At 47.6% G+C, this 15,060-nt stretch overlaps 1 protein-coding gene across 1 annotated transcript; it reads right to left on the bottom strand.

Annotated features, from left to right (window-relative positions):
- Window positions 1–5,936: 5,936 nt before the first annotated feature.
- RPF1 (ribosome production factor 1 homolog) lies at window positions 5,937–13,188 on the bottom strand. The gene is made up of 9 exons (XM_068128880.2): window positions 12,989–13,188; window positions 10,540–10,596; window positions 10,273–10,353; window positions 10,058–10,153; window positions 9,819–9,972; window positions 9,581–9,663; window positions 9,236–9,417; window positions 6,634–6,760; window positions 5,937–6,485 (listed from the first exon to the last, which is right to left on the bottom strand). The coding sequence occupies exons 1-9, from the start codon at window positions 13,142–13,144 to the stop codon at window positions 6,444–6,446; spliced, it is 978 nt and encodes a 325-aa protein (XP_067984981.2). The 5' UTR covers window positions 13,145–13,188; the 3' UTR covers window positions 5,937–6,443.
- Between the last annotated feature and the right edge of the window lie 1,872 nt (window positions 13,189–15,060).

Below are 15,060 nucleotides of genomic sequence, written 5' to 3'. Positions count from 1 at the left end.
CGGAGGTAGGGAGAGCAGTTGATTGTGTGTCAGAGATTACAGAAGAGTTACAAGAAAGGGAAGGATGAGGAGGACGAAAGGTTTGATGGTGATGGGATGAGGCACAGTGAGGGGTTGTTTGAGGGGGGGGGGGGGGCAGAGGAAAGTAGAATGTTGGGGGAGGTGGAGGTATGAGATAGAAGGGAGACGAAGTGGGGAGGAGGCAGCTTTGAGAAGGATGAGGGAGAATTTGGGAGGGATGGTTGGGGGGGGGGAGTTTTGAATGGGAGGGGCAAGGGGGGAGTTTAGGAGGGGAGGGGGGAGATTTGGAGGGGAGGGGCAAGGAGGGAGTTTAGAAAGTGGATGATTAATGAAAGATGAACATTTATAACAAATTGGGTTTGTTGTGATTTTCAAGTTAGCGATCCGTTTAAGAACGATGGAGGAGGGGTGGAATGAATGAGAATTTAGAGCATGTCGTGAGAAAGAATTATAAGAGATTGAATATTTTTTTGAAATGGAATGAGTTGAGGAAATTGAAAGGAGCCTTTTAAATAGGAAGAAAAAGAGCGTGTTGTAATAAACCACTGAATAAAACACTTCAGGGGAAAGTTTAAACATTTAAACAGAACCGTGAAGAACAATCTTATATTCACAAAAATACCAACAGGGAGAGGGAGCCGAGAGGGACAACCACGTGTCACTTGAACAGGGCAAAAGGTGGAAGGCAAGGGGATAATGGGGGCAGGGCGAGAGCGCACGTGGGCAGAGGCAAAAGCACACGATGGGACAAGGAAATAAGTTTTTTTTTGTATAAATTTGTGTCAATTTTATTGTATAAAATTTGTTTGTCTTGTAAAAATTGTATTTGTCTTGTATAAATTTTAGAATCAAATGGATATAATTAAGACTGCTCAATGAAAGGTGTGGTGTACTTCAAAAGGTACATTATGTGATGAAATCGTCATATGCAATCGTCATCCAAGTTACGACACGGATGTTGTTCGCCTCATGGCCGCTACGCGACCCTTTCGCGGTTCCTATATATATATCAGCGCGGACAGGAGATGTACATCCATAATCGAAATGTAACTCTCTCTCGCTACTCTGGGCTTCCCTAGAAAGGTAACGACTCTGCTATAAATATCACAAGCTCGCTTATAGTTATACTACCTGTACGCACCTGTATGCAACCGTTGCTACTCATGTGATGCTGATTTAATGCCTGTTGCTTGAATGTATTCTTTTAGGAATGCCTTTGGATCTAAATGATATTAAAGCCTACCTAGAGGTCCAGTCGTGTCAGAGTTCGATTTTCACGACATTTAATATCATTTAGATCTTTGAGATCGCCGGATGATGATCGTGGTACCGCCTCGCGGAGCCGACCCTCAAGCGGAGGGATCTGCGTCGGAGTTGCTCCTTGGCTCAACGCGCGGCAGAATAACTTAGCGGCTCACGAGACAGAGCCCACCGCTCCGTGTTACAGACCAACTTTCTCCTGACATCGCTCGGAATCAACCCACGCTCCCGCACTGCTCGCTGCGGCGCTACGGAGAAGAACGCCCGGCGGAGGACCCGTCGAGCTAGCTCCAGCGACGGAGCTCCGACTCCTCTCGCCACCGGTCTGCCTCACGAGGGCCGGATACGATGGGGACCTCGCAAGCCTTCTGCGGGACCGCGTCGTCAAAACGCAGGCTGCTCTCCTGTAGGCCCGAAAGCCGGAGCAGGCATGACAGACTCCGGCACAGCACCTGCTGAAGGAGGCCACTGGGAAATGACCTGGGCCGCAACCCCCTGTCGGAACAACGGACCCGCTTGGAGCCGAAGGTATGAACCTCGCCTCGGTTACTCGAAACGCTAACGGCTCCGTCCGAGAGAACCATCCCGCTTCCGGAGCTCCCCCGCAGCCGCCGCTGCCCGGCCACGGCCTACCCGGTATGCAAAACGTTACTCGTGTGGACATCGGCCGCATCCTCGCTCCGAATGCCGGCCCGAGAGGCGACGTGTCACCTGTGCTCCACTAAGGCCCTTTTGCGAAAGGTCTGCAGAAAGGCCGCTCGGGGCACGCATTCCGCTGATCGTGATTCCGTGACGAGCGGAGATCAGCGGAACATAGAGCTCACGACCGGCTCCACTCCGACAACTCGCTACTCTGTGGCCCCTCTCCTCCGCGTGAATCACGCACTGCTCGTCGGAATCACGCCGCGTCTCTCTCACGACCGGCTCCACTCCGACCACTCGCTACTCTGTGGCCCATCTCCGCCGTGCGAATCACGCACTGCTCGTCGGAATCACGACGCGTCTCTCTCATGACCGGCTCTACTCCGACCACTCGCTACTCTGTGGCCCATCTCCGCCGTGCGGATCGCGCACTGCTCGTCGGACTCACGCCGGCACGACCGGCTCACTCCGACCACTCGTTACTCGGTGGAACCACCACCTCCTCCACGCGAATCGGGGCCTCCATTCTGATTCTGAGCACCTCCTCGCCGCACGTTGCTCCCGCACTCGGCGTGGCCCACGACGAACGGCGTGGCCCTCGATTCCGTTCGTTGCTCGGAATCACCTCCTACTCGCCACACGTGGCACCCATCGCGGCCCTCTCTGCGTTGCCGGCGATTCCTCGCTGCTCGTCGGATCCCCTCTTACACGCGAATCACGCGCCGCACCGTCGCTGGATGGAATCCCTACTATGCACGACGCACCCGTTGCGCGCGCCGCATCTTCGCTGGATTCCTCTCGCCGGCCCCACTGAGTAGGGGATCGCCCGGAAACGCCTCAATGGAGGCTCGCTTGGGCCCTGGCGAGGACTCGTCGCAGCACGGATGAGTTTCTATGGACGTCGAGCGGGACCTTCATAGCCTTTCACGACACACGGGCATATGCTTCTAATGGTTGATCGTATACCTGGCTACCATGTGTATTCTATAAGTGATCGTCCTTTGTTTTACTTGATTTGGTGTTCCCGATCTTCAAACGGCGTATTCGTTAACCACCTGCGACCATTGTAAAAATGCTGTGCATGGAATGTATGTGGACCGTATGCTTTCATTCTTTTTTTTCACACCCCGCGTTTCACCCAATTAATTTAATTTGATAAGCTGTTGGATTGCGTTTATGTGGTGTAGAGCAGGCCTGACGGACCGAAAGGCCCCTCTTCATCCTTCATGCTCAATGCACCTCCAAATGAGATGCTACTTCAGGGCGTTGTATGTGTTCGCTCCTTAGACCCGACAGCCAGGCAGGCGGGGCGCTGCTTCGGGTCGTGCGGTCTGTCGCTGCCGGGCGTGCTCGCCAACTCGACTCGGCCTGCTCGCCCCTCGGCTCGGCGGGCTCGCCCGCTCTGGATCAACGGGCCGAGACGCGGCTTTCGGTTTCCCTCGTACGCGGTGCGCCCTAGATGTTGCTTTCACCGTCGGCCGGGTTCGTGTGCCGTGTGCCGTGTGCCGATCTCGGGCTCGCTCGGGTGCTGCTGCGCGCGACTCCGTCTGGGGAGGCCGCTCGGCTGGAGCTCGCCGTCAAACCCGCCCGACCTACTTGTTGACGTCATCGACTGTATCACGCGTTCGCTTTACAGCATCTTTGACGCGTTCGCTTCGCGGCGTCATTAGCGTAATGGCGTGCTTCCCGCGATCTCATCGGGGATTCGTTTGCCTTACCGTGTACCTTGGTGACTGCGTACCCATTGTCCTTTACGAAACGACGTGAACAACGTAACGCGGCGCTCCCTCAGGGTCGCGCGCCAGCACCGTTTAGGGTGTACACGGTGACCTCGTGACATTGAGCGTCGCGCCCGACTCCCTTGACCGCATGCTCGTCCTTGACTCTGGGCTCGTTGTTATCGAACAGAGCTCTTGCCTCGTACATTTCGAGACTGCGAGACGCCTCGTCTGATTCCAATCTCCCCTCTGCCCCAGTCTGACTGTGACTCATCCTGACCCAGACTGTGAAGGCCGTCTGTCTTCGGTATGCAGCGCGCTGCAGCCACCTCCTTAACAGTTGTTTTGTCTCGTGTTTTGTCTACCTCGATGTTCTTGCGGTTTGTGGATAGTATGTCCAAGGGATATGACCATGTTGCTAATATGCCGCGCTTCCTTGAGGTCGCGCTGGTGGATAGTCTTCTGGGTACACCGTGACCCATGGCCCCTGCGACCCTTCCTCGACATGACCCCTCCCTGAGATCGGGCCACCTCGAAGTTCTTGTTGCTCGCTCCGGGAGCCGTCCGGTATTCTTGTTGACTTCGGTATGTTGACCATAGATGGTCGATCCGAGCCATTCCATGTGTTACCATGGATGCCTTTGTGTCTTTGAGCGTGACTTTGAGTCCATGGATGGTCGATCCGAGCCATTCCATGTGATGAATGGATGGACGATCCGAGCCATTCCATGTGTTGAATGGATGGATTGGTCGGACATCCGTGGATGGACAGCCCATCCGGGGAGACCTTGCGTCCGTGGATGGTCGATCCGAGCCATTCCGCGGTCCGGCTGGATCCGTGCCATGCAACGATGGCGTTAACTGGATGGATCCGGGATGGCCAATCCATCCGGGACATCTAGCATGACAATCATGACAATCATGACAATCAATCTTAACGATCCGGGACGACGCTGGGACAAATATGGTTTGTCCAGCCGGGGCTCTCTCGGTCTGCCGATCTCCTCCGATCCTCCGCGCGCTGTGCTGCTGGACAAGCTTGCCATATGCATCCCGGAGGACCTGCGCGTTTCGCTGGAGAGGCGCGTCGTAAATGCCGGTCGTCCAGGCAGCCTTCAGAGGCCGCTCGTGTCTCGTGCGATCGCTGCCAACGGTAGATTCGCGTGCCGCTACATGAGCTTGTACAGCGTATGTACCCTTGGGAGCCAAGGCAGGTACAGACCTACTATAATGGTCTTCCTGTAGTGGCCTCCTGTTATGTAATCTTACTTACTGTTGAGGTTTACTGATTTACTGTTGAGGTTTACTGATTTACACATCTTCCGCTTCGACACCTCTTCCTGAAATGTGTTGCCCTGCGACGAATAGACATGACTTACTGAATTACACATCTTCCACACCGACACATCAGCCTGAAATGCGTTGCTTTGCGTCGTATGGACAGCCGCTCTTCGTCATGGCACACCTTATGAGCTGCGAATCGCAAAGGGTACACTTATCTACTCAGACTACCCCACTGGAAGACTACTGCTACCCACGGGCTCAACGTCTTCTCCCTGGGATGACCACTGCTTGCTCGGTCCGATATCTTCTTGACTGGGACTTCCTCCTCGACACATCTATAGCTGGGGATTGATTGCTAACCAGGCTAACAGGCTGAAACGCAGTAGCCCTGCCATCGGGATTGATGGCCCCTTGGACGTTCGACCGGCCGTGACATCTTTCAAATGTATTTCGTTCTTTGCATTCCTACGTGTTCCTCTGTATGTGTCTGCTGTTCTTCACCGCCGAGTTAGGATCTAAGCGCGGGGAGAATGTGATGAAATCGTCATATGCAATCGTCATCCAAGTTACGACACGGATGTTGTTCGCCTCATGGCCGCTACGCGACCCTTTCGCGGTTCCTATATATATATCAGCGCGGACAGGAGATGTACATCCATAATCGAAATGTAACTCTCTCTCGCTACTCTGGGCTTCCCTAGAAAGGTAACGACTCTGCTATAAATATCACAAGCTCGCTTATAGTTATACTACCTGTACGCACCTGTATGCAACCGTTGCTACTCATGTGATGCTGATTTAATGCCTGTTGCTTGAATGTATTCTTTTAGGAATGCCTTTGGATCTAAATGATATTAAAGCCTACCTAGAGGTCCAGTCGTGTCAGAGTTCGATTTTCACGACACATTACACTGAAGAAAGCCACTGTGCATGAGAAAATGGGAATCAGAAATGTTGATTTCTACATCCAAAAATCTACTTTTCCTGTAGAAAAATACACAACGTGGTACGAACATTCAGAATGATTTATTCATTGAAAAATGACTGCTCATAAAAATGCCTCAAATAGCCATTTCCTATTTCATGGGGGCATTGTGAAGCTCTTTTTCATTCTGTTGGATTTGAGCAGCACTTCCTTTTCATAGCTATGGCATTTAGGGCCCATCAAATTTCCATGAAGCATGAGATTAGCATTGTCCCTCCGTGAAAGTTCCTTTAGAGCTTGCTGGGTTTTAACCAACACTGCCTCAATGTTCTGAGACTACCCCAATTCCCAGAAGCGAAATATTAAAATCCATCATACAGCTGCCTCAAGCGGGGTTGAACCCACAACCGCTCAAATAAAAGTCCATTTGTGTTGATCTTTTGGACCACCTTATCCACTGACTAACTGGAACTACACTTGTACTTACAAATACCATGATAAATGCATTTTGTTATATAGTCTTGCCAAAATTGTTAAAACAAATACAAGTCAGAGATCAAGTTTGACAAAGACAATAAGCCATTTCTTCCAAGTTAAAGATGGAATCTCCTCCGACTGGTGTCCATCTCATGACGCTGGGGATTGGAAATAAGGGTGAAAGTGAAAGGTTTGTTTAAAAATAAAAACGGGTTCATTCACTTATAGGGGATAGGAAGATGCATCAAATATTTGCAGACAAGAGTAGCAGGTTAAAAGAAGAATGCAAGAACAAATGAGCCAGACCTTGTGGACCCAATCATAAAGACCAAAGCGCGAGTCAAAGGTTCCTCTTTGCAGGGAGCGAAGCTTCAGGGTAAGTCGAGGGCCCAATTCCTGCAGCCCAACCTTGGTTCCATCTCTGAACATGTAGCTGAAAAAAAGATTTACAAAGAATTAAACCCACTGAATATAAATTAAAGCATGAGAACTTACCAGAAGGAAGGGATACATAGCATGTTTTGTCATTGCCCTCTCAGAGGTGGAACTTTGCTATCGTACCAGCACACATCCATTTTAGCCATCGATAAAAGGCAGGAACTTGGCCAGAGGCCGGAATCTACCGTTTTTCCAAAGATGTACATAAATTCTAAGCAAAAAAAACAAAAAACACTGAAGGCTTATTTTTATTCTAGCAACAAGGAAGGGGAATGAAAATGAAATGTCCATTGTTGGTGATTAGAGGACAGTGAAAAGCTGCAGAATATCACCGCATTCAAGCGAGGTCTTGTTACGCAGAATAGGTCTGAGCAAACTATATCGCTCTAAGCTGGGAATTGCATGGAAATGGTGACAAATTTTGTGCAGTACTTAAAATAGCTTACTTTTCAAAAACAAACATATCACTAGATCCACACGTACCAGCAGGGAGCGAAAAAAGTCGTGCAAAAAAAAAAAAGGAAACCTTTTAAAAACCAAAATTATGACGACATACAGTTACGTATATGCTGTTTGGTTTTCCCATCTGAGCACTTGGTTCTTGATACTGGGTTTTGAGGTGAAAACCCCCATGCAATGTCAAAGGTTCAAAAATTAACTTTCAGAAGTTATATGCAATTGAAAAAAAGGGGAAATGGAAACATGGTAGAGATAGAAAAAAATTAGTAAAGGAAATTAGTATTTCTAAAAGTCAAATGATCTATATAGGCTTCCAAACAGTAACACCTGAAATGAGAAGAAGGAATCACAAAGCAGCTTCAAATGTTGCATTTTTGAAACGGACATAACGACAAATATATAAAAAGCTTTTATCGACATCTGCGTTAGTATATCAGTTGGTATGGATGCCATCCTGGTTGCTGAGGGACACCTCAGGTTATGGTCACAAGTTTTCAAATAAGAATTGCTTTGCCTATAACCAGTGTTGAAAACTTCAAAACCTCACGAAGATACGAGGCTTTATTCAAATCGATATTTGGCATCCTACACAACAGACAATAGTATCATCAGTCCTACACATCTAATAAAGCCTTATAAAGCCAAGCATTTTAAACAGTAGTCATGAATCCCAGTCACTTCTTACCAATAAGATCCAGTGCTCCTCTCAGTATAACTCATTCAGCAGACAAGATAATGACCCCCTCTCAGACCACGCGCTTGCTCCTAAATAGGCATCCAATATGCCCCACGCCTACGAATGCTCTTCTTCATTTTCACCACAACCGGTATGTGTACGTTTTCACCATCGAAATAAACTTTCCGATGTCAAAAAATTGTCAATTTTGATTGGACGATGCCTGCCATTTTTACGTCTGCCACCAAGGGTGGACGGACGTTATGTTTTCACCCGTCTGTCTGTGAACAGGATATCTGAAAAGGTTAAAAGACGGATTTGGACAAAATGTGGTGGACAGGTTGGGTGTGTGACACGGGCGAATTGATTAGATTTTGGTGAAGATCTGGATCCGATGACCAGAAGTGATTTTTCACCATTGAGTGAGGGCCAAAACGATAAAAAAATTTTCATAGGACAAAGCACAGAAAGAGCAGAGGGTGAAAGACCAGAAAGGAGGTGGAAGAAGACAGAGACCACCGACCTGTCTGATGGGAAAGTGATAGGCCCATAGTCTCAGATTCATCATGGAAGATTCCAATAATCTTGAAGGCCTTAGTTTCAGTGGTGTCAAACTGAGCAAAGTGTGAGGAAGGGGCACCAGCCCAGAGGGGAGAGCAGTACTCCATCAAGCTGTAGATAAAGGCCTTGTTAATGCATAGGAGTTAAAGCGTGCCCAGGAAAGACTTTGCCTGATGGAGGATGCCCAGTCGGCGAGTGGCTTTGGAGACCAACTTTGAAATGTGGTTTGCCAGTTCCGTCATCTTGCTTGCAGTAGACCGTTACTGTGCATTTCCCATGCTTGTTTTTTTTTTGTTTTTTTTTGCCCGCACAAAAAGCTGTTGGCAGCTCCTACACAGAGGAATTCTGAAATCAACTCTCACTTTGGCAACCAATAATGAAATTAAAGCGTCTCATCTAGAGCAACGCGTGAGCATTTGATCCATCACGGTGGAATACAATGTCAGGAAATCCAGTGTGTGTTGTTAAACAGGCCAAGGCAAAGTTCCAATGTTTTCAACAAGTCAGTCCAAGGTGCAAGGTTAGGATAGCTTTGGATGTGATTGATGTACACATGGATGAAAAACAAAATGTTCACATGATCCAGAGCATCTGACACACAATAGCACAAGTTAGATGTCTGGAGATGCTACGGATAATGCACAACAGTGGATACCCATTTCTATACATGTAAAATTTGCCACACTTCCGAGTTATGATGGACCAAAAAAAAAAAAAAATAGAATAATGACCAATTTAAAAAAAAAATACATTTTTACATAATAATCAGATTACCGGTGAAAGCGGAGGAAGATGAAATCCCTCTGGTTGTGGAATGTTGCCACCTGCCGGCCTGTGAAGTTTGGTCTTGAAGGAAACAGGCTGGCCAACAACCGGCCCACAGAGCGACCTAATCGCGTTCCAAATCCGGTCACGATCACCTCGGGGGTGTGGGGAGTAGGGTGCCGAGGACGACGCTTGAAAATATAAAAAAAAGAAGGAATTGGGCATTACAAAAAATAAATAAATACTTAATAACATCCTCCATTATTATTGCTCAAGCTTGTAAAACGATATTACTCAAAACCACCAACTCCTCCCCTCCCCACCCCACCGCCCCCATAACTGCTAGAAACAAACCTTGAATTGGCGTCGTAGCTTCAGTCCGCTAAGTTTGAAATGCACCGTCGGACCATCGGGCAAATGGCTGATTATCAACCCATCTGAAAAAATAGAGGGTTATAAAAAACAGCAGAAGCACATCAAGCACCGTCAGGATCACAGGATACATCACTGATTTGTCCTGTATTTACAGCAAAACCATTAAACCGTGCCTCGACTGCCGAGCGCCAAATCTGCCAAAATAAAAACAATATACTTGGCTTTTGACGATTCTCATTGACGACCACAAGATGCGTGAAGTTTCGCGCAGCGCCTTGCTTTGATATGCACTTTAACGCCAGTCCCCGTCTATAATAGACCTCGCAGCTTGGAATCACCGATGCCAGCTCCGTGCACAGCCGTGTAGTTTGCTGTGCGGCCAGGGAAGGAGTGGTGGAAAGTTAGAATGAAGGAAGTGCATTGGAAAAAGGCAGGGCAAGGGAATCTTGGACTCACAGAGCGTGGTCGATCTGACGTGGTGACTAGGATCTTAGGCACTTCCTGTCCAGAAAAATAAGCTGACAACTCGTCTGAGTTTTCTTCCAGCAAAACCTGTGAAGGATTATCCCAGAAATATGAATCTCTTCCCTTAGATTTTCATTTCAACTTCATCAACACACGCCTCTGTTATTCATTGCATTTTATTTCGCCCAAATCCTCGTGCTCCTCACCTCCTCATCCTGTGGTTGAACAATCGTCTCATCTGGCTCTCTCTGGTTCTCCAGCGTCTTGGGAATGGGCTTTGGCGGAGCCTTTAAATGGAGGCGAAGAACAGGAAAGGAATGTTGTTTGGAGAAGCTTTCATTTTCTTTAAACGTACATACAACTGGCTATTATGCTGCCAAAAAAGACAACTTTGCATCCATTGATTGGTTGCTCAACACATCAGATACTCTTTTGACATTTGTTGAAAGATTAAGGAGCAAGAAAATAAATACCTCGTCTCCCAAGGCCTTCCTTTCTTTTTGTTTACGCTTTTTCTCATCACGCTTTGCCTGAAAGACCAAATGAACAGAGGAAAAAGGTGAATTGATAATACAGTACTGTACTCCAAAAGTCTAAAAACCACCACTTACCATCACACGTAGGTATGGACTTAGGTCGTTGACACGACTTCATCAAATCCTTCATGGACTAGAATAATTGTTTGAAAAAAAAAAAAAAAAAGCTTTGCTAAGATATCTTGGCAGGAAATTCTGAATCACATCATTGAAAAGATTATATCTAATGAAGCATCTACATTAATTCTACAACCATAAAAGTATCCATTCCAAGTTATCCACACCAGTTCCCAAAGTCGGATGAGGCAATACGGGACTTTGTAAATGTCTTGGGAACGTCCACCGAGGCCTTTGGCTCATGTGCTGTACATTTGCTTTCATCGACTCAAGTTCATGGATCAGGGCACTTTGAACCTGCCATTGCTACGGCAAAATAAAATAGTCTTTTTAACACGACTAGTACACCCGTTCCCAACGGGAGCGGCAGGAAGGGTCATTCCTTTCTGGAGTATATAGATTACAGTAGATCTAGGATCGGCCCCCAAGAACATCAGGGGTTTATTCATTTACCACGTTTCTTGGAGAATGCTCATCAAGTGCTTTAAACATTCGAGCAAGCACTACATTCAAAACCGTTGATAAGGAACGGCAGGCTTGGCACGCGCTAGCTGGCTACTTAGTAACTAAACACACCCCGCATTTTCTCCCTTTCAGTTTAGTTTAGTGTTAAACAGCAGGAGCGACTGTTTCAAGAGGTAATAAAATGTGTTTGTGGTTTATAATATTTTTACTTCTGGTCGACCGTTGCTCCCACCAAAACGGCACGATAAGACGTTTATACACGTTAACACGCCGTTTGGTCAAGGAGAAAAACCCCTTGGAGAGATGGGATATTATTAGTATTAATATTATTTTTTAATAAGATTCATATTATGATATCATTAGAGTTGTTATTACTTTTGTCATTCAAAGTGGCCTTGGAAAAACGTCACGATAAAGCTATCTTAACAAGGACATACACCTCAACACACAACCCTCTTTGCTGGGACAACCCCTTTGGAATAGGGGTGGGAGGAGTTAAATCGCTACAACCTCCATTATGTAACCCTTAGTGATCCTGTCAAGTTTGGTTGAGATTGGATAAGTAACGACTGAATGTATCGCGGTCAAAAATCGTCAGACAGACACCAAATTGCGTATTTTGGTATGATGTTGACTGTACCCACGCCACCCAATCACATCCAACTGTTCCTGGACTCTGTCTTTTGCACCTGAGAAGGTTTCTCTCAACCCTCAACCGATTCTGCAACTGGAGCATCCGCATCAACTCACATGTCCTAAAAACCTTCTCTCCTGCTGCTCTTGCACTTCCTCTTTCTGCCCTTTTCACCCTATCATTTGTCCAATGTCACCTTCCATCTTGTTAGAAATCAGACAACAAAAAACCTGATCCCCTTAACTACAAGCCTATCAGCTTCCTTCTAATCACCAAGAAGGTCATGAAATCCATCATCGCAGTTGATATGAAATTAGCCACATTATTGTTATTATTCGTGTTATCTTATAATCATTTATATATTGGCATATTGTACTTCAATCATGCGAAGTCCTTCCTTGGCACCTCTGAGCTCCTCACCACGTACAAAGTTTTCATCCGCAGCTCAATGGAATACTGTTCCCCCCTCTGGGCTGGTGCTCCTGCCTCACACCTAGCTCGGTTTCACGCTGTTGAAACCAAAGCGTTCAGAATCATTGGAATCTCCCACGACGAAGCCGATTCTGAGGGTCTTTCTCTCTCTCACCGCAGGCAGGTTGGTGGTCTTGCTGTCTTCTACCGACTCCTCTCCGGCCTTGCTCCCCCAGCTCTATCTGTGCTCTGTCCCCCAAATATTCCTACAGGTCGCACAACATCTGCCTGCAACCCTCTTATGGTTAAACTGCCAAAATCAAAACTCTCTGCTCACCTTCACTCCTCTTTTCTGCCGCATCTGGAACAAACTCCCTCACTCTCTTCAATCCCACTCCTCCCTCCAGGTCTTTAAAACGGCTGTTCACCACCATCTCTTATCTTCCCCCATCCAAAACCTTGATCTTTTCTATCCCCATTAATCCACCTCCTTCCAATTCCGTTTTCTATCCTGAAAGTCCTAGTACTAGTAGTGTCCATCTTGTTTATGCCATGTACCCCACCCCAGCCCTCTCTCTTCCACAGATCTCCCGATGTCCATGTTCTCTACTGTTCATGTGCTTCCCTCTCTCTCACCCTCTTGACTCCCGCTCCCTTTATTATATGTTCTATGTGTTAGCTCTGACACGAGCCTCGCCTTGGTATACAAAAAAAGACCATAAAAAACGAGCTTTTACTTTCCAGGTAAACATATCGAACCTTTAGCTTCTCCTTCAGTTCCTGTACATACAGCTCGCGTCGCCGGTGTTTGTTCTTCACGTGACAGGACTGGACCGGGCGGGACAACACCGAACCACTTCCATCTTCATCACGTGAATGTTCCCTCCGCATGCGGAGCGGCCGGCGGGACGCCATAGCTGCATGTGGCTTGCGCGTCTGTGATTGGTTTAAAAATCCGGAAGTATGAACAATTGTTGTTTTATTCCCTTTGCAGTAAATATTGCATTAACAAAAACAAAGTATATGTTTATATAACCATGACAGTTGTTGTTTATGGTTTACTATTACTTATGAAAAACTATATCGATTAAACTTTTAGTTCCGACTGTATAATATTTTTCCTGCATCGTGGGCGCCACAGTGGTCTACTTCTGGTTAGCAACGGCTGCCGCCATTTTAGCGCGGTGAAAACAACTCCATAGCGACGAATTGAACACCTTTGCTTATGTGAGTGAACGTCATTTTTCTTGCGTAGCTCGTCCAAATGTCGTTCAATTACCTCTAAAGTCTTAGTAACAATGCTAAACATCGTTATGAGGTGAAATTGAAATTAAATGCGATCGGGTCAGAAGAGTGTCCTTATAATCATCTAGAGCTGGCTCGAAGATGTCGTTCGTTATAACATGGTGTGGATATGAATAAATTATGTTTCTGAGAGCGCATATGGTATGTATATATATATATATATGTATGTATGTATATATATATATATATATATATATATATATATATATATATATATATATATATATATATATATATGTATATATGTATATATGCATATATTATATATGTATATATGTATATATGCATATATTATATATGTATATATGTATATATGCATATATTATATATGTATATATGTATATATGTATATATGTATATATGTATATATGTATATATGTATATATATGTATATATGTATATATGTATATATATATATATATATATATATATATATATATATATATATATATATATATATATATATATATATATATATGGCGGACACGAAAGCCCACTGGCGTGGTGACATCATTCCGCGCACCAAGTGGGCGGCGGCCACGCCCGAGGGGTAGGCGTGGCCTCAGGATATACACCGGGCGCGCAGCCCGGAGCGCGCCAGTGCTACAGTGACCTCTTGTCAATAAAGACACTTTTGTTTTAACCGCGTTGTCCGCTTCCTCCTTGGTAGCAAGTCGCGCGCGTAGCACCGCGCTTCGTTGGTGACCTCCGACGTTCTGGTCAGCCGTCACTGACCACCCGAACCCGCCACAGCCATAGCAACCAACGCGGTAGCGATAAAGCTCCCCGAGTTCTGGGAAGCTCAGGCGGAGATCTGGTTCCTGCAGGCCGAAGCCCAGTTCAGGCTTCGACGCATCACGGCGGACGAGACACGCTACTGCCACGTGGTCGCCTCCCTCGGGGCCGGCGCGGCCGCCCGCGTCGTGTCGGTCCTGAGGAACCCACCGGCCGACGACAGGTACGAGGCAATCAAGCGTCTCCTCCTCGCCACGTTCGGCCTCACGGTGGACGCATGGGCCGATCGCCTGTTGGACCTCCCCGAGCTCGGTGACACGCGACCGTCGGTCCGAATGGACCATATGCTGTCGGTCATGGGCGATGAAACCCCGAACGCTCTATTCCGGGCGTTATTTCGACGCCAGCTGCCGGCACGAGTACGCCTCGCGTTGGCCCGTTCCGCGACAATGGAACCCCTCGTGCTCGCGGCCGAGGCCGACACGTTCTACGCGGCTTTGGACACGCAGGCGAGTTTCGGGGCGGCCGTAGCGGCTCCCGAGCCCGAAACTGCTGCGGGTGCCCACCCCTACTACGCGACGCACCGCGTAGCCGCTGAACCTCCTGCGGGTGCCCACCCCTGCTCCGAGGGGCGCCTCATGGCGGCCGCCACGCCCCGCCCACCACCACCGCGGAAACCACGGCCTCCGGCTTCGCCGCAAACCTGGTGCCATTTCCTCGCTAGGTTCGGCCACGAGGCTCGGCAATGTCGCCCGCTGTGCTCATTCGGCAGGTCAGGAAACTCCCGGGCC

The sequence above is a fragment of the Myxine glutinosa genome, chromosome 9, assembly GCF_964187855.1.
Source record: "Myxine glutinosa chromosome 9, kmMyxGlut1.1, whole genome shotgun sequence".
In the NCBI taxonomy this organism is placed as follows: Eukaryota; Metazoa; Chordata; class Myxini; order Myxiniformes; family Myxinidae; genus Myxine; species Myxine glutinosa.
Note: the sequence above shows the minus strand (reverse complement) of the source record. Positions and strands in the feature narration are given on the sequence as shown.

Bases quoted from the DNA above. Each gene is read 5' to 3' on its own strand.
- RPF1 (XM_068128880.2), bottom strand. From the start codon at position 13,144: ATGGCGTCCCGCCGGCCGCTCCGCATGCGGAGGGAACATTCACGTGAT. The intron at 10,154-10,272 runs GTGAGGAGCACG...AATCCTTCACAG, and splicing joins TTCAACCACAGGATGAGGAG to GTTTTGCTGGAAGAAAACTC. The intron at 9,973-10,057 runs GTGAGTCCAAGA...CTGGCCGCACAG, and splicing joins CGTCAGATCGACCACGCTCT to CAAACTACACGGCTGTGCAC.